Source organism: Grammomys surdaster, unplaced genomic scaffold (assembly GCF_004785775.1).
Source record: "Grammomys surdaster isolate TR1022 unplaced genomic scaffold, NIH_TR_1.0 125561, whole genome shotgun sequence".
NCBI classification, from domain to species: Eukaryota; Metazoa; Chordata; class Mammalia; order Rodentia; family Muridae; genus Grammomys; species Grammomys surdaster.
In genome coordinates, this window is record NW_021620408.1 from 1,985,490 (window position 1) to 2,003,498 (window position 18,009).

General features: G+C 45.0%; 1 protein-coding gene across 1 annotated transcript in view; it reads right to left on the reverse strand.

Annotated features, from left to right (window-relative positions):
* Positions 1 to 16,946, reverse strand: part of Rpn2 (ribophorin II) — a 44,835-nt gene extending 27,889 nt beyond the window's left edge. Inside the window, exons 1-6 of the mRNA XM_028786557.1 lie at positions 16,711 to 16,946; positions 12,533 to 12,726; positions 6,594 to 6,689; positions 5,506 to 5,681; positions 2,025 to 2,100; positions 881 to 1,015 (exon numbers count right to left, since the gene is read on the reverse strand). Coding sequence (XP_028642390.1) covers positions 881 to 1,015; positions 2,025 to 2,100; positions 5,506 to 5,681; positions 6,594 to 6,689; positions 12,533 to 12,726; positions 16,711 to 16,723 — 690 coding nt within the window. The 5' untranslated portion in view covers positions 16,724 to 16,946. The remainder of the gene's footprint in view (positions 1 to 880; positions 1,016 to 2,024; positions 2,101 to 5,505; positions 5,682 to 6,593; positions 6,690 to 12,532; positions 12,727 to 16,710) is intronic.
* Between the last annotated feature and the right edge of the window lie 1,063 nt (positions 16,947 to 18,009).

Consider the following 18,009-nt stretch of genomic DNA (forward strand, 5'->3'; position numbering starts at 1 on the left):
CAGAAATGAAGAGAAAGGCTGATATTTCTAGCACTCCTACACTTAGGAAGAAGGAATGGACACAATAAGAATGCAGAGATATGAACAAAGCATTAGAAAATGAATTCTAGCTACCCAAGAGAGATGTCACTTGCTGGTTATATAAAGACATTTGCATAATGCATTAAAATAATTTGTCTTAGCTTTACATTCAAATCTTTCCTCTAAAACTTTAAGTAACAGATCTTGTATTTTAAGTACTTGAGACCAAAGGTTGGTAACCTCATACATAGGGGACAGAGAGGTTTTACTTAAAAATATATATCACACATACTTTAACTTAGATCGTTCAGGTTATCAAGCTCTTCTTAAAAATAAGCAAGCAAGCAAGCAAACAAACAAAAAAAGAAACCCACACAATTTTTAGCAGTATCTGGAAGACACTCATGCTTCTCATGGGAACAGCTTGAAGAACTCCATCTACCAGATAAGATTATCTGAATTAGTTGCTAATGAGGATGAATGGAAGAAGGGAGAAGAGGCAATTCTGAGTTCAGGGCACTTCATGCCGAAAGAAAACCAAAAAGCATCCAACAGTCAAGCAGGAAGGGTTGTCAGAAGAAGGAAGGAGAGCAAGCCAGGGTGATACATTTGACTCTGCCCCTACTAATGATATGCAAGTGTCTTGCATAAACAGGCATGACTATTTACACGCCTGTCACATTGACTAGCAGCTTCTTAGTACAGGCATTAATACCTTTCTATTTCTCATTCTTTAAAACTTACGTCATGAATAACCACACCCTGAGGTGTGCTCTGAACACCCTTCTCTGGAAAGAGCTACTCTTGGTAACTTAGCAATGCCTTTGAGTTCCATGCTTGACAATCATTAGACATGTACCTCCTTCATGGATGGTTCAGTCCCCACATGGTCCATGAGCTTGTAGGTGGCAGCAACAAACAACGCTGTGAGTTCCAGTCCTTCCTCAAACTGCAGATACATACCTCCTAGTTCGTCCAGACGAGCAACAAGGTCCTGTCACAAAAAAGAGGCATGTTGGGACACAGAGATCATAGAAATAAGATACAAAAAGCACCGTGACTCCAGAGAGCTGGCCTTTCTGAAGAGTCTCATTGAGCCTAGAGACCACCTAAGCTAAGCCACTTAGTATTTTCTACAAACATAAATAAAAAGTATTTGAGCACACCGGCAGAGTCTCTGGCAGCTTTGGCAGCATGCCTCTTCTATTCCCCTGCACTCCTGTCCAACCCTACGGGCCACGGCACTGAAGCAGCCGCTAGTTTGAGCAGAACAGTGATCCCAGCTGCAAATCTGCCAGAAAGCATCACAATGCACACGGAGCCATAGCCATGCACTTGGACAGCGCCTATGAAGTGCAGCACTTCTCCTCAGTCCACGGCTCTCCCCAAGGAACAGAATGAAGCAGCTACTGTGCCCGTGAAGCATACATCAATGACACTGGCAGAACTGCCTTCCATCACTGGCTATACAATTTTTGAGGGTGGCCCAAGGAACAAAGTATCCTGAATATAGGACTGAGCAATAGTAAAATATGCGAGCCAGGTATGGTAGCACACACTTAAAATCCCAGCACTCAGGAAGCAAGGCAGGAAGACGCCAACTTTAAGACCAGTAAGTGTTACATGATGAGACTGTCTCAACACCCAAATACCCACCAACAGTGGCCACTTAACAGGCAGCTAGTTAATATATGCAGGCTGTTTTAACCTTACAGGTTCCCACAAACAGCAAATGGAAACTGAGGCTCACAGCATCAAATACCGTACCTTCAATTACAAAGCAGTAACTGGCAGAAAAAAGTATTTGACTTTTGGATTTATTGATTCCATAACCTGTGGCCAGTATTGGTCTAACAAATATTCCCTAGGATATATTACTTAAATACAAACAAAAGCATATTGGACTCAATAGCCATGAATGTAAAATATACACAGCTGGTTGTGTTATGTCTTCTTGCAAGAAAAGACAGGAGCTCAGAGACTCTGGAGAAACAGATTCATACCTCAATCTCCTCTACAATGTTCCTCAGGTCAGCCTGCTGGGATAGGTGGGATGCTGTCTGCAGAGCCTGGACTGTTCTGGAAGGTAAAAGAGCAGAACACGAAGACTAAGATTTAACGCATAGGAAGGCATCCTCCTCTGTTTTATAAATGTATTACGCTAGCCCGAAACTGGCTGCTTGTCAGTCATCTGTCTGTCTTACTCAAGGCTAAAGAAATACATTTGTAAATTGTTGGGCAGAAGTTGGAGCAACTTTTCTAAAACTAAAGCACACAAGGAAAAGATTTGGTGCTTACATTACCACCTGTGCTACCAGCATCCTGATGCAAGGTCTGTAAGTGACACTTCCTCAGGCACACAGGGCAGAAAAGGCACAGACAGTCTAAACCTAGTCTTATTTTCTTCTAACATTTATTTAGTATTCACTGTATAAGAATACATGTATAATACTACTTCTTATCAGCAATGACTTTATACTACCTACATGTATCAGTATGTACTCAATTTTTAAAACTTCATTACTTTATTTTTGCAGGTGGCCTCAAACTTGCTAATGATGACCTTAAATTCCTGGTCCTCCTGCCTCTGTTTCCTGAGTGTTAGGATCACAGGTAGACACCACATACCTGTTTTATGTAGTACTGGGATTAAATCCAGGAGTTCAAACATGCTGTGAAAGCATTCCATCCACTACAGCCTTTCAACAGTATTCTACCATCTAAGCTACATAATCTCAAATTCAAAATAAAGTGAATTCAATGGTACTTACTATAGTCACAATGTCCAACCACCATCTGTTTATGTACAGAACATTTCTCTGAGTTCTAAATAAAGTCCTAGGGCATTAATTACTACTGGAACTACTAGAACAGTTCCTCTCCATGGTGTCCACCTCCGCCATCTCCCAGCAACACAATTCTACATACTTGTTTGCTCTGGATAGTCTTGTAAATGGAGTCACATAGCAGTTGTCTTGCTGGGATAGTGCTGAGCAGCAGTTTCTGGCTCTTGGGTACACCAGGCAAGCACTCTACCACTGGGGTATAGCCTCTAATATGGGACCTTTTACTTTTGGCTTTTGAGGCTCACCCATACTGTGGCACATATCAACACTTCATTCTTTATTTTTTACTCACATATTTTTATTAAGAGCATATTCTAGGGGCTAGAGAGACAGTTCAATGGTTAAAACCTCAGCTCTTCCAGAGGCCCTGACTTTTAATTCCCAGTAACCACATGGTGGCTCACAACCATCTGTAATGGGATCTGATGCCCTCTTCTGGTGTGTATCAACAGCGACAGTGCACTCACATACATAAAATAAATAAAATCTTAGGAAGAAGAAGGAGGAGGAAGAGGAGGAAGAGGAAGAAGAAGAGGAGGAGGAGGAAGAGGAAGAAGAGGAGGACAAGGAAGATGAAGACAAGGAAGAAGAGGAGGAGAAGGAAGAGGAGAAGAACATTTTAAAAAAAAGTATATTCTATAAGAAAAAAATTTTGTTGGGTATGTTGGTACACATCCTTAATTGCAGTCTTCTGGAGGCAGAGGCAGGTAGATGTCTGTGAGTTCAAGGCCAGCCTGGGCTATGTATCAAGGTTCAGGACAGATAGGACTATATAAAGACTCTGTCTCCAAAAAAAGAAAAACAAAGGTTGTCCTCTACTTCCACATGTGTGTCATGGAGCACATCCCCCCCCCACACACACACACACACTCTTACCAAAATAACAATGACAAGAAGACATTTTAAGGCGGAATGTGGCTATACACATGCACATGTCATTTCTTTAATTAGTTTTTTTTTTTCTTTTAATGCAGATCGTCTGGAGAGAGAACATAGAGAACCAGTTCTCGAGGTAAAATGAGGGCAGCTGAGGCCCCCTGGTGGTCAAATGGTCTGCAGCTACAGCACTGTAATTCCTAAGAGATAACTGAGCCCATGTGTTTTTTAAGTGTCAGGGAGTGTAGAGCAAGAATCTGTCTTCTTGTGTCGAGATCCTAACAATTTAGATCCTCACCATGGAAAGCTATTCTATTCTATTAAGATGATAAGTCAGAAAACGGAAGAGTCACAATGTAAGGAGAGAAGCCCCCTGAGCACTCAGCCACTCCTACAGGACCTTTTGGGTTGGTCTCTATGGTACTGGGCCTTGTGCATGGTAAGTGCTTTGCTCTCCGTTTCCAGCCCCGAGTCCCAGTGTTCTGAAAGGAGGAATTGGTACAATCGACCTGTTGAAACACTGTGAACAAAAGCAACATGGGGAGGAACGTTGACTTGGCTTCCATCTCCATTTCACCATCAAAGGAGATCTGGGCGGGGATTCAAACAGGCCAGGGACACAGTGAGTTCCGGCAGAGCAAGGGCTACACGGAGAAACCCAGTCTTGCAAAAATAACAGTAACGAAAAACCAAACAAACAGCCTGTGTCAAAACAACAATGTGGACTGCACCTGAGAAGCAACACCTCGATTAACCTCTCCTCTCCATACCCAATGCACACAAGCGTATCTGCACACACACAGTCTCACATGTGGGGTAAATCATTCCCACAAGGTGCCTTTTCTCAACTATGCCTTTTGCAGAGGACCAGAGTCGGATTTGTAGAATATGTTATCCCCTGAGAACTCCTTATGTGCCCAATAGATGCTGCTTCTCACAACACCCATGAATCCAGTAAGACCCTGATCTTCACAGAACCCCTAGTACCAACACTGCAAAAAACCTGGCCAAGCCTCACCACAAACTGCATGCAGCTCACTGCCCTCACCGTCCTTGCTCTAGCCTCCACTGTCCGTGTGAGATGGTGGGCTTGCACTGCCTCAGCCCTTGCCTTCTGCCTGAACAGCTTGAAGATATGTCTGTGTGAGTTCCACAAGGCCAAGGGCCAGACCTTGCTGCCTTAATTCAAGTGCCAGTCACTGAGACTGGGGAAATGGCTTAGTTGGCACATGTCTGCCATGCAGGTGTAATGAGTTCAGACTCCTGGTACCCATGTAAAAGATGAAGGCAGTGTGTCTATAACCCCAGTACTAGCAGGAGGACTTTTGGAGCTCATTAGCCAGCTTGTCTCAAAAAACAAGGTAGAATGCCTGGCATGATGGCACATGCCTGTAATTCTAGCACTTGGGAGGCAGAGGCAGGTAGATCTCTGTGAGTTCAAGGCCAACTGGGTCTGCATAGGGAGTTCCAGGATAGCCAGGTATACATAGTGAGACTCTGCCTAAAATCCAAAAAACAAAACCAAACCCAAGGTAGAAAGTGACTGAGGAAGATACTTACTATTAACCTCTGTCCTCCACTTACAAACACCTCCCCACCCCCTGATCCCCTACCCCACAACCACAATAGTGTCTGTCACATCTAGCAGAGCACCTGGCACACAGCAGATGTTTAGAAACACGCGCTGGAGAAATGAATGAACCTTCTTAGGTCAGTAACCAACACAAAAAAGCTCAAAACAATCTTCAAACTGACAACTTACGCCAGCACTGTCTCCTCCTTGCTGAGGCGAGCGGTAAGGGCACCAAGGGCTTCATGGGATGCCAAGGGAATCCCAAAACCACTGAGTGCTCCAACCGCATGGTAGATCTGGGCAACGGGGGAGTCTTCACTGACTGCTGCCAGAAGGAGCTCTTTGGTCTCATTTGAAACAGATATCTAGGAAAGGAAGTGCAGGCACAGAGTTGGAATAGGTTCCAGCAGTTTGTGAAAGGCATACCGACTGTGATAAGAGCACAGCTGCCAAGGCCACATCCACTCAGCACCCAGAATCAAGTGTTCGCAACATCAACACCACCTCTGTTCTGACTGGTTTTGTCAACTTGACACAAGCTAGAGTTACCTGGGAAAACAGAACCTCAATTGAGGACACGTCTCACTAAGACTGGCCTATATCTATAGTCAGGTCTATAGACCATTTTCTTGATTAAAAATTGATGTGGGGGTGCCCAGACCATTGTGGGTGGCATCTCCTCTGGGCAGGTGGTCCTGGGGTATATAAGAGAGCAGGCTGAGCAAGCCATGAGGAACAAGGTAAGCATCTATCTTCTATTGCCTCTTTTCCAGTTCCGGCCTTGAGTTCCTGCACTGACGACTTTTGAAGATAAACTGTGATGTGGAAGTGTAAGCCAAACAAATCCCCCTCACACACTCCAGTTGCTTTTGGTCATGGCATTTCATCACAGCAATAGAAACCTCCCAAAAGACAATGACATGTTGCTTGTCTACTTAAAATAATCTAGATCAAGTGAATGATCTAGAATCTGAGGTAAGGATGCACTGAATGTTTTTAAGTGTTAAAGGAGAAGGGAAAGAAAAACACAAGGCCTTCCAGAAGAGAGATAAGAACTGTAAGAAAAAGTGATCTAAAAGCTATTACAGTGAACACTTAAAGGGAAACAGACTTTCTTATAGGACTAAAATTATGTGGATGGAATTCTAGCCCACACCAACAGTTTGTTATTTATAAAAATTATATTAACAGTTTGACATTATGTTCCCTTTAAAAATGTTCTTTACTACAAACAAATAAACAAACAAACAAGCGGCAGTGTAGGAACCTGGGCTCACCTCACAGCCTGATAGGACCTGGCTGGACTGGGCAGCATAGAAGAGAGAATCCACGTTGCTGGGATCAAGGTTGGCCTTGATAAAGGTACACGCTTTCTAAACAAGGGAGAAAGTCAAAGGTAAGTGGTGGCATAATGCAGTAACTAGGAAAGGCGAAAGTGTAAGGCGCTAAATCAAATCCTAAACCATCTATGGAAGCTTAAAGTGTGGATTGCTCTAGATTTAGCTTTTTTCAATAGTTATTTTCCATAGGACACTACTGCCCCAAACTGCTGATTTCACACAAGGAACAGCAAGGCTGAAGTGGGTAGAAACCACTTAACAAATGTCCTGCTCTGGCAGACAGAAATGTCTGCTTCTGGTGTGTCTGATGATAGCAACAGTGTACTCACATACAATAAATAAATCTTTAAAAAAAAAAAAAACCCAAAAAACAAAAAACCGCATCTCTTCTTTCTGGCCCAGCTAGGCCCAAGCATCACCATGCATCTAACCACCCAAACCAGAGCTGGCAATTGTGGCTGACTCTTCCCTCCCCTGCAAGGCTACCCAGCCTGCTTCCTCTCCACTGATCCCTGGCTTGTCACCGCCCTAGGGCAGGTCCTTGTCATCTCTCACACTGTTGCAGCCCTCTTTGAACTGCTTCTAGGCATGCAATCTAATCTGTACAAAGGACCCATGCTGCTTTACTATTAAAGCCCTCATGGTCCCCAATCATGCCCAGAGAAGATCCAAAGTTGTCAACACAGCTCACAATGTCTGAGTGGCGTATCATCAGCAGGGCCACCTCTGACCCAGAATCTTATTCTCCTGCACTTCCCAGGTGAACAACTTTCCTGTCCTTGGATTACTCACCCCTTCCCCTATTTTCCTTGTCTCTCCTGTTCAGATGCACTTGTCCCATATGGCATTTCTTGATATTCATCCCATGATAGGCCACAGCCCACCCTTGCCCTATGTTTCCCAAAGCACTTGGCACAGGTAGTTAGTGCTGGCCAGAGAACATTGCTTCCATCACAGTAAGTGAGCACAAAATAAAATCCAACCACTTCTGTTCCACTCAACTACATGGGAGACAAGTTACACTGCTAAACACTAGAATCAGATAGTATAAAATAGTTGTCAGGAATGGTAGCACATACCATTGAATCCCAATAGTCAGAACACAGAGACAGGCTGTGAGTCTGAGACCAGCTTGGTCTAGATAGTGAGTTCCAGGATAGCCAGAGCTCTGTAGAGACTCTGTCTCAAAATAAAACAAAATAAAAAAACCTAAAACCTCAGATACTTAAAATTTTATGGCCAACCCAGGCAAAAGTGCCATGGTGCTTCTGGCACCTGGGATGCTGCTCAGAGATAGATGCTTGCCTAGCGTGCTTACATCCTGGAATCTGATCCTTCAATTACAGAGAAGAAAAGGTAGGGCCCTCTGGGAAATGCACTAGGGAGCAGGAGTGGGCGAACCAACCAGGACACTGCCTGGTGTCTTCCCCCAACAGTTAGGCTACAGTATGTCATGTCTCACTGGAGGCCTGGGTCACTCACACCAAAACAAATCCTCTTTAAAATGCTAGGAACAAAACTTAAGATCCTCAGAACCAATGAGTCTCAATTTTAGTGCAGTTTGAAAGAACCAGAGGGAAGGGAAAGAAAAGACTTCATCTCCTGTAAAGAAGGAAACTGGTTCTTTCCGGAAGGAAACTCTACACACAACAAAGACACTAAGAAGAGTTCTACTGCCCTCTGGTGCTTTGAAAAAGCAAAGACAGCATCGGGCCCCCACAGGTAAGGTATCTCTTCCCCACTTCAAATGTGTCCCACTTTCTGAGTGCTTCTTGGGGATTTCTTGTTTCATCCTCAAGCGACCCTACGCACAGATACTTTTACTGCCTTAAGTCCACAGAGAAGAAGACGACTGATCCGGAGAAGCAAAGCAGGGGAACCATAGTCATTCCTAAGTTGGGGAGCTCACCTTCAAAGCCCGACAGCCTGGCTGTACCCTCTACTACAGTGTAACTGTACAGTTAAGAGGCTACTAAAATGATCTGTTCTGGAGTAGATTCAGCATTGGACAGAAACAATTTACAGGAAAAATCAGGGTCAAGGGCAAGAATGTTCATGGTCTCAAAGTTCTTGATACCTGACAACATAGTCTAAGGGCAGTGGGAGTGGAGAAACTTCCTAACACCTGCTCAGGACTCTCAGTGAGTGCCCCTTTTCTGGCTCTTCTAGGGAATATGCGGCTCTAACTGTAGCTGCTCTCCACACTCCAGACATCTACCTTACCACTGGAGGCTGAGAACCACTCCACACATCCAGCACCTGCACACCCCAGCCCCTTGTGCCCTTTGTTAAAACCCCAAGGATCTCAATATCCTCTTGAGCAAAGAGCCCTGGGCTTTCTTCTACCTTTCTTCTTCTAGCCTCGAAATCTAATCAGATACCATCCCCTACATGGCTCTTTCCTGTCCGCCTTCTCCTTCACCTTGTCCCACATCAACTCTCAGACCTTCTTGCCTTCTCTCAGACCTCACACCATGCAGGTATATCTTTACCACTCAGCCCAGCTTCTGTACACACTGTCTACTGCACTTTCCAGTATCTCTGCTCCAACTGCCCTAAACACCAACTCCTAGCCGACACTTCAAGCACTAGTGAGCCCCACGCTTTATAGAGGCTCTGTTACCTCATCTGCTCAGTGGGTTAGCTCTCAAATGATAACCCATAATGCATTCAAAAAGTTCAAGTCTTACTTCAAACACACTCATTCATCCTTGTTTTTTGACCTGTCTTCTCTCTTCCCACGAAGTCCCAGCTAAATTCACACTTTCAGCCCTAATCAATGTCTCTTCAAGCTCACAACGCCAGCAAAGAACACCTTTAGAGGAATGTGTCCCTCAAATCCAAATCCGACAATTCACAATTGCTTCTATCCTTGGCAGAGACCTTTCATCCTTCATTCCCATCCTACTAAAATGTGATATTAATCTAACATCCCAACTTCATTTGCTACACTGGACAACACCAAACCTCTGTAGCTGCCACTGCACTACTGCATGTCACTCAAGTCGTCAACTCTTCCCTCAGGGACCCCCACACACTCTGAGGAAACAGGGCAGCATGGAAGCACTGCTATAGCACACCACAAACAGTGTCTGTGCTACACATTGTCTGAATTTGCCTGAGTCAATTATCAACAGGACAAAAATGTCTCAGTATTAAGAATGATAACCACAGCCACCCTAGGGTGTGTGTGTGGGGAAATCTGTGATTTCACTTCATACTACCAATGGACTAGTGAAGCGGGCTACATAACTCTCCTCCTTTCACAGAAAAGCTCAGGTGAACTGACTGATGCTGTGATCTTCCTTTCAGGCTGAAATAATTCACTTTAAGGAGTCACAAGGCCATGAGGAAAAGTCTGTTTCCTTTCTATAGTCACATACAAGAAGAAAGCACTGGGCAGAAACAAGGGATGACTATAAGGGGGAAATCTGAATAAACTGAATCCTAGACTGCAGGGATTAGCAAATGTTTCCTATAAAGGGCCAATTAGTCAGTATTTCAGGACTTGGAGCTAGACTGTCTAGAAACTACTCAGTATACTGTGAAGGCCCAGAAGCAGCAGTAGATGATATGTATACAAATGGGTATAGTTATATTTCAATAAATCCTCATTTACAAAAATAAGCTTCAGCACAGATGTGACTGTAGGACCAGTTCATCACCGCTCTGCATTCAGATCCACTGGCAGACAATCTCGATTAACCTCTTCTAGGTCTTCTTTCCTCCTCTTATGGGGAAATGTTTCTGACAACACAGACACATGCAGATAACTTAAAAGAAGATGCTCACACAAAGCTCTCAACAGATAATACTGATTACTGAGTCCAGCCCAGGATACAGTATATTATGCCAGAAAGCCAATAAGAACCATGTTTTTTTTTTTCTCCCTCGCTCCTTCTCCCCACCACACACACCTTAACTTGTTTGCACAAATATAACATTTTTAACACACACACACACACACACACACACACACACACACACACACGCAGGCACTGACCTGAATTGAAAGACACTGACAGGGACTCCCAGTTCTGGCCATGACAGAATTAACTTTACCTCTTCTACTAGTGTAGTGGCTATTCCTGGTTGTCAGTTTGACTATATCTGGAATGAACTACAATCCAGAATTGGAAGGCTCACCTGTGATCCTGATCTTGAGGCTGGGAGATACAAGTTTCTAACCTGGATCTTGGCATGGACATCTTGAGGTATAGTGGCTATGAATCCCAGGAGACTAAGGCAAGGAGATCTCTGAGTTCAAGTCATCTGGGACAGAACAAGTGCCAGATCTAGGCACAGTGGCACACACCTTTAATCTGGGCCACACCTTCTGCTGGAGGCCTACATAAGGACATTGGAAGAAGGAAGATTCTCTCTTCTTTGTGTGCTTGCCTTGTGGGACTGAGCAACTGCTAGATCCTTGGACTTGCATTCACAGCGGCTGCTGACCATTGTTGGACCACAGACTGTAAGTCATCAACACATTCCCTTACCATATAGAGACTACCCATAAGGTCTGTGACTCTAGAGAACGCTGACTAATTCAACTAGTAACTACAAAACTCGGCAAAATTGAGACAGACCCTAGATAATAGATAGTACCCACCGTGATACCCACCACCTCACTTTGAGACAGGGCTTTTTTCACACAGCCCCTGCTGGCCTGGAACTCACTATGTAGACCAGGCTGGCCTTAACTCAAGAGATCTCCCCGCCCCCGCCTCCCAAGCGCTGGGATTAAGGAGGTGCACCACCACGCCCAGCCACACTATGACTCCTGAGCAAGAAGGAAACAGGATAAACAATGAGCATCTGCGTGGAAACACGGAATCATCAAGCTTTGCTCTTTGTGATGTAGAGAATATCTCAAACACACTGACGAACCACGGACACACACCGTGATGAACAGCAGTGCTAGGATAGTGAGACCTATCTTCTCTGCCAGCAAAGGCTCCTGCTGCAAAGCCTGACAAACCGAGTTTGGCCTTTGTCACAGACACCCTGCAGGAGTTGGCTTCCTTCTTCCACCATGAGAGTCCTGGGAACTGACCCCACTAAGGCCATCAGATCTAGCAGCAGTGCCTTAACTCAGAGTCATTCTGTCACACAAATGGGTAGTGTTTAAAATCTCAATTTATGGTAATTTATTATGAAGTTTTACTAAGAAATACTCAGGAACAATGTTTTATCTTAATTGTCCATGATTCTGTAACGAATATACACACCTGTAGGTGTTCCTAAACCCAGAAAACATTTCAACTGCAATGTATCCTGCCTATGGAAAGTAAGATATGTCCACATTGCCCAACATCGCTACCACTGCTGATTAACACACAGGAGTCCTCTACCTCGAGCTCCCTATAAGTTGTCAGCCATGCACCTAGCGTTTTCAAGCACGTGTTGCACAGTTGGGGAGATAGCTCACTGGTTAAGAGTACTGGCTGCTCTTGCAGAGAGCCAGATTCAGTTCTAAGGCCCCAAATAGCCTCACAATCATCTGCAACTCCAATTTCAGGGAATCGGATGCCTTCTCCTGGGCTCTTGCACACAAAGCACACATACATGCAGGCAAAATACTCTTATACATAAAATAAATAAATCTAAAAATATTTAGAAGTACACAAACCAAATCCATGTTGCACTGTGCAGTTTCACAGAGTTCTAGACGTTTCTAAAGGCTCTGGCTGGCTCTCCTTTTCCCCAGAAACACCACATGCCCCTACACACATCAGATTGACAAAAATATCTGTTACATTAACCCAACTATCTTCACATCAGCAAGAGTTTGCTTTAGAGTGTCCAAGAGGAACACGGCCTAGAGATTGGGGTGTTCTGAAACACTGAACAGAAGAGAGGTGCTTTACTTTTACCTTGACATCTGGTACCTGCACCCCAAGGCTGTTGAGTCCCATGATGGAGTAGAAGGCAGACTCCAAATTTGTGAAAGGGCGATCCAGTGAGGCTTTCAGTCTTTCCACATCATGCTTAGTGAGGTAGTGGGTGGGGGTCAGAGCCTGGATGCTGGCTGTGACTGTCAGGACCAACAGGAAGGCAGCACTTGAACCTGAGGGAAACAACAATTAAGTACAACCACATTACTCCTTGTCACAGTCCCAACAATGATGCCTCAGGGCTGGGAGCCCAACCATGCAGAAATGGATGGAGAACACAGGTTTAGCCTTTAGAGGGGAATGGTGACCCCCACCTTCAACCACCAGGATAGTCTTTCATGAAAGCTCCAGGAATCTGAAGAACAAGACCACACCATTCCTATTTACAACTTCCCAGGACAGAACTAATCCTGAATCCTTGTATCTTGTTTGCTCAACCTCACGTCTTCCTCACCCACTCCAACAACTGACACTTTCTCCAATTTCAACTCTGCATAACTTGTTTCTTCAGGTTTCGGCTTAAGCATCTTTAAGAAGTTTCTTCAGAGGGGCTGAAGAAACGGCTCAGTGGATAAGAGCACTGACTGCTCTGCCAGAGGACTGGAGTGCAGTTCCCAGCAACCACATGGTGGCTCACAACTACCTATGATTCTAAATCTAAGTGATCTGATGCCCTCCTCTATCCTCCAAGGGCATCAGGCACACACATGGTACACCTTCATTCACATCAAAATAAAAATAAATAAATAAATAAATAAATAAATAAAAGCTTTCCCTGAATTAGATGAGTGTACAATGAAGAACCAGCCTAAGTGCTACACAGGAACTACAGCCAAGTTATCAGTTACTGTCGCAGCTTCCTCAGGCATGAAGCAGATGACAACGTGTCATCTCTGGGCCCGTTATAAGTTAAGGCACAGAGATTTTAGAATAGTGACTGGTACATAACAAGCACTATATGAAGTCGCAGCTGGTGCTTCCATTACTGTGAGTGATGCCGTAGCCACTCGGCACTCTCTACCCTGAACCTAACAGCATCTTCCACTACTAAGAGTGTGAGGGCTGATTCCTCTGCTAAAAATGATCAGCTCCTGGAGGGTGAAGACTATTTCTCATGATTCTATCAGTATTCCAAGTCCTACAGGCTGCCAGGCACATGGTATGTGTGAATAAATACAACTAAATGGATAGAAAAACCAGTCCTGTCTGTGATGCCCTAGGGGACTGGAAGAAATTGTAGGAATGGCATCTGTCTTTCATTAAAAATAAAAGAGGGTATTTTTGAATAGGCTGTGTCATGAAAAAGTGAATCATCTGTCATCCAAGTTAAAAGCATTAAAAAGCAATTATAAGGCTAACATCAATGGTCCTAAATCCTTTGCCTACGCCAGTATGTGTAGAGGTGGTAGTTTAGCGTAGAACTCATACCCTGGGTTTGGTACATAGTACCTCTAAGCCCCTAACCCTAAACTAAAGAGCAAAGAGCTCTGCAATATGCAGTATCCATCCATATACTGAATGCTCCAGTTCCGTTTGAATTAGAATTCCTTATAGACATTTCTTTACAAAGAAAACTAAGGACTACAGTAGCTTACTCGTGACCAATCTTGGACTCAAACCCAGTAAGCACTACAAACTTCACACTCCACTTAAAACCTTAACCTCAGGAGTCATCTTGACAGACCCCTACTTCTTTTTGTCTGTCTTTATTTCTCTTTCTTTCTTTCTTTCTTTCTTTCTTTCTTTCTTTTTTTTTTTCTTCTGAGAATGTTGAAGAGATGCATAACTCAGAATCACTCCTCTATGGTCAGTAGTTTCATTTAAGTCTTGGTGTGTCTGTCAACCTAAATGTAAAAACTCTTCAAAAAACTAAAGGCCAGTATACAAAGAGATGGTGGCTTAGCATAGAATTTGTACCTGGGACTGGTGCATAGTACCTCTAAGCTCCTAACTCTAAACTAAAAAGCAAAGAGCTCTACAATGTGCAGTATCCATCCATATACTGAATGCTCCAGTGCGCCCTGGACTTGTTTTTCCTTCAGTTCTGGGAACTGAACCCAAGAACTATTTTAGAAACATACAGCTAGGAAACCTCCATTCCCAAACAGATTACATTCTAGTTTAAAAAAAAAAAAAGTTAAGAACCATGATTTATCACATTGGAAAGCAGAGGCACTGGAGAGAAAATAAAGCACAGAATGTGTATCTTTGGGAGGAATGTGTTTTGTATGCCATGATCTGTCAAGGTCCCTGGAAACAGAGAACACCATGAAGTTATGACATTATGTGAGGATAAACTGTAACAAGAAAACTAGACACAGACAGAATCAGGAACTTCTATGGTAACAGGTAGCAGAATGCAATCCAAAGGGCCTTTAGGCAACTGAAAGGGCTCAGGTGTTTACTGAGCAGAAGGGGACCACAGCAAAGTTCTGAGGAGGGAAGCAATTTGACAAGTATTTTAACAGGATTGCTTTGCTGACGATGATACTGTGCCATGCTAGCCTAAGTAGAGGTGAAGACAGGTGGCCGAGGGAAGGGAGGAGCTACTCAGGAGGATGCTGCCAAGGTCCAAGTACACAGAGAACTGCAAAATCCCCAGTGACCAGTGGGCAATCAGGGACTTGATACAGTGAATGACAGTGACCACTGCTCCTGACAGCCTCTGTGCCAGAATCTGAATCTTTCTACAACTTAAGCACAGTAGCAACCTTTCTGGCTAATACTTGAACACTCAATTGATGGGTAGGCCCAAATTATACTGAATTCTTCGAATGCACCGCAGTAGTCTTTAAGCCTACTAATAGCCAAGTGAGGTGGGTATTTTCTGCATTTTACAAACCAAGAAATGGATCGTAAACCATTTCATACCTGTCACTTCAGAACTGGGGAAAAAGAGGCAAGATGGTGGTGGGTCTGAGCTGGAGTCCCAGCTACATAGTAAGACCCTACTGTGTATTGTGGTACATGCACATAAGTGTAAGTCAGTGTACATACATGCAGAGGCCAGAGTAAACACAGGAGGACTTCCTCTGTTGCTTTATGCTTTCTTGCTCTGAGGCAGGACCTTTTCACTTAACTATAATCATTCTGGCTAGACTAGATGGTTGCCTCTTGGGATATGCTCGTCTCTGTCCTCCAATGCTGGGGCTAGATCCACATACAGCCAGCCATACCCAGTGCTAAGATTTAAACTCAGATCCACAAGTTGCACTGAACCATCTCCCAGCCCCCTAGGCCCTATCTAAATAAAAGAAAAAAAAAATTAAGGTTCTTAAGTGGGTATTTATCTCTGCCCTAAGACACATAACTAAGTCTCAAACTTCAGACAGTTTCAATACAAGTTCTGACTTTAACCACTTTAGCAACAAATCAAGTCGTGAAATGGCAAGCTTTGTTCACTGCGGTCCCACAGTCGAGGGATTACAACAACTAACCGGCCAGCGAGAGTAAGATAGACACCCAAATAGTCCTTTTAAAAAAGAATACACTAAGATTCCGACCTATCCGCTCAGAATCTACCAAGCACTGAATTTTTCCCGGCACTGTTAAAAACAAGCACAGAAATATCATTTAACACAACTCGTACAAAGCAGATACCAGATGAGAAACTAAGGTGTTGAGTCCCTGGTTCCTGTTCTCACAGTCAATACGTGGCCGGTTACAAGTGATACTAAGGACTATCACTTCATACCCTAAGCTTTAGGCTCCTAGACAGACCTGTGAGTCTCCTGTCCCTGTCAGGGAAAAAGAACCTAGAGCTCGAAGAAAGTCCAGTGACATACTCAAAAGCTTTCACGATGCCGGGGTGGCTCCCTGACAGGCCTTAGGCCGCCGGTACTACTCGAATGAATGGAGGAGGCCAGGCACGGGATCCGCGCTGCCCCGGCTCGCGCTGGGCCTTGCGGGGACCCGTAGCCACACGTTGCACGCCCCACCACCAACCCTTCGGGTCCCCGGCACTTCACCAGCTCGCAGCCCTCCGCCACACGCTCGACCTCGAAAGCGCCCGAGCCCATGCCCCTGCCCCGTAGGGGAGGGGAACCGCGCCTAGCCGGCGCCCGTGTTGTCCGCACTAGCCTCCCGCGGGCGACGCCCCGCTCCCCAAAGCGTGTCGGCCGCGGGGCCCCACTGTTGAGCCATGCGCAACGCCTCACCCGGCGGCGCCATTCCTCCGAGCAGGTCCCACCGGAGCCCGATCAGGCAGACTTCCGCTCCGGGAAGTGGCTCCAAGAGCGCGCCGGAGGGGACGCCAGGGACCCGCGGCAGACGCCACTTGCCAGAATGGGCTCCCGGCAAAGGTCAGTCGCGGCGGTCCCGTTTGGCAGGGCCGTCCCCAGCAGCCGCGGTGAGGGGGAGTTCAATTGCGGCGTACGAACCGCACTCACGGTTCTTGCTTGCCGACCCGCCCTCTCCCCCGCGCCGGGACCCACTTGGAACCGACCGCCTCTCAACCGCCCTGCTCACGCCGTCACCCGGACGCGATTGGACCGGGCCTTGGGGCGGGCCTCAGACGGGGCCACCTCTGATTGGCCAGTGCCAGTGACTGGCCGGACGCGCTGTCACTCACTGGTCTCTCCCACAGCCCGGCCAATTTTAAAGCCACGAAAAGGGTCCGGTTGGGAGGGGAGCGTTATAGTGACATGATTTTATCCACTTTAAGAAATTATGGTTAAAGGATTTCTTAGATTGTTTATTACTGGCTAGTGAGTGAGGTTGTATCCAGTTTTTAAACCTGTGAGCTATAACAGGTAACGGAGAGGAGCGTTTTAAAATGTTTTATTTTTTGAGAATTTCATACAATATATTTTGATCATATTCATTTCCTTGCCCCAACACCCTACACACTCAACCCATGCTCTGTTTTTCTCTTTCTAAAATAATAAAAAAAACAAACCAAGCATGGAATCCTGCCCTGGACGGGTGGTTGATCTACCCAGCCACTCCATTGAGGAAAGCTGACTTCTCCTCTCCCAGCAGCTATCAGTTATGAATAGTTCTTGGCTAGGGGTGGGTCTTTTCTTCCCACTCCCCCTCCTCTGTGTTGTGTATGGCTTGAGCTTCTGCGGGTCTTGTGCATACTGACGCAATCTCTGAAAAAAAAAAATGCTTATTTGAAGCCATTTACCACCCCTGGCTCTTACAATCCTTCTGCTCCTCTTCCACATAGATCACACCCACGAGCCGAGCCCTGAGGTAAAGGGTATGCTATAGACATCTCATTTATGGCCGAGTTTTCAGAGATCTCTTATTCTCTGTGTGTTGATGAGTTTTGGGCCTCTGTGTTAATTGCTGTCTACTCCAAGAAGAAGCTTCTCTGATGAGGGTTGAGGGATGCACTGATCTGCAAATTTAACAGAATCAAAAATGGAAGCCAGGACTGATGTGTAGCTCTGATTACTGAGAAGTTACAATACAGATGGGAAGAGTACCAAGCATTCTACATACATTATTTT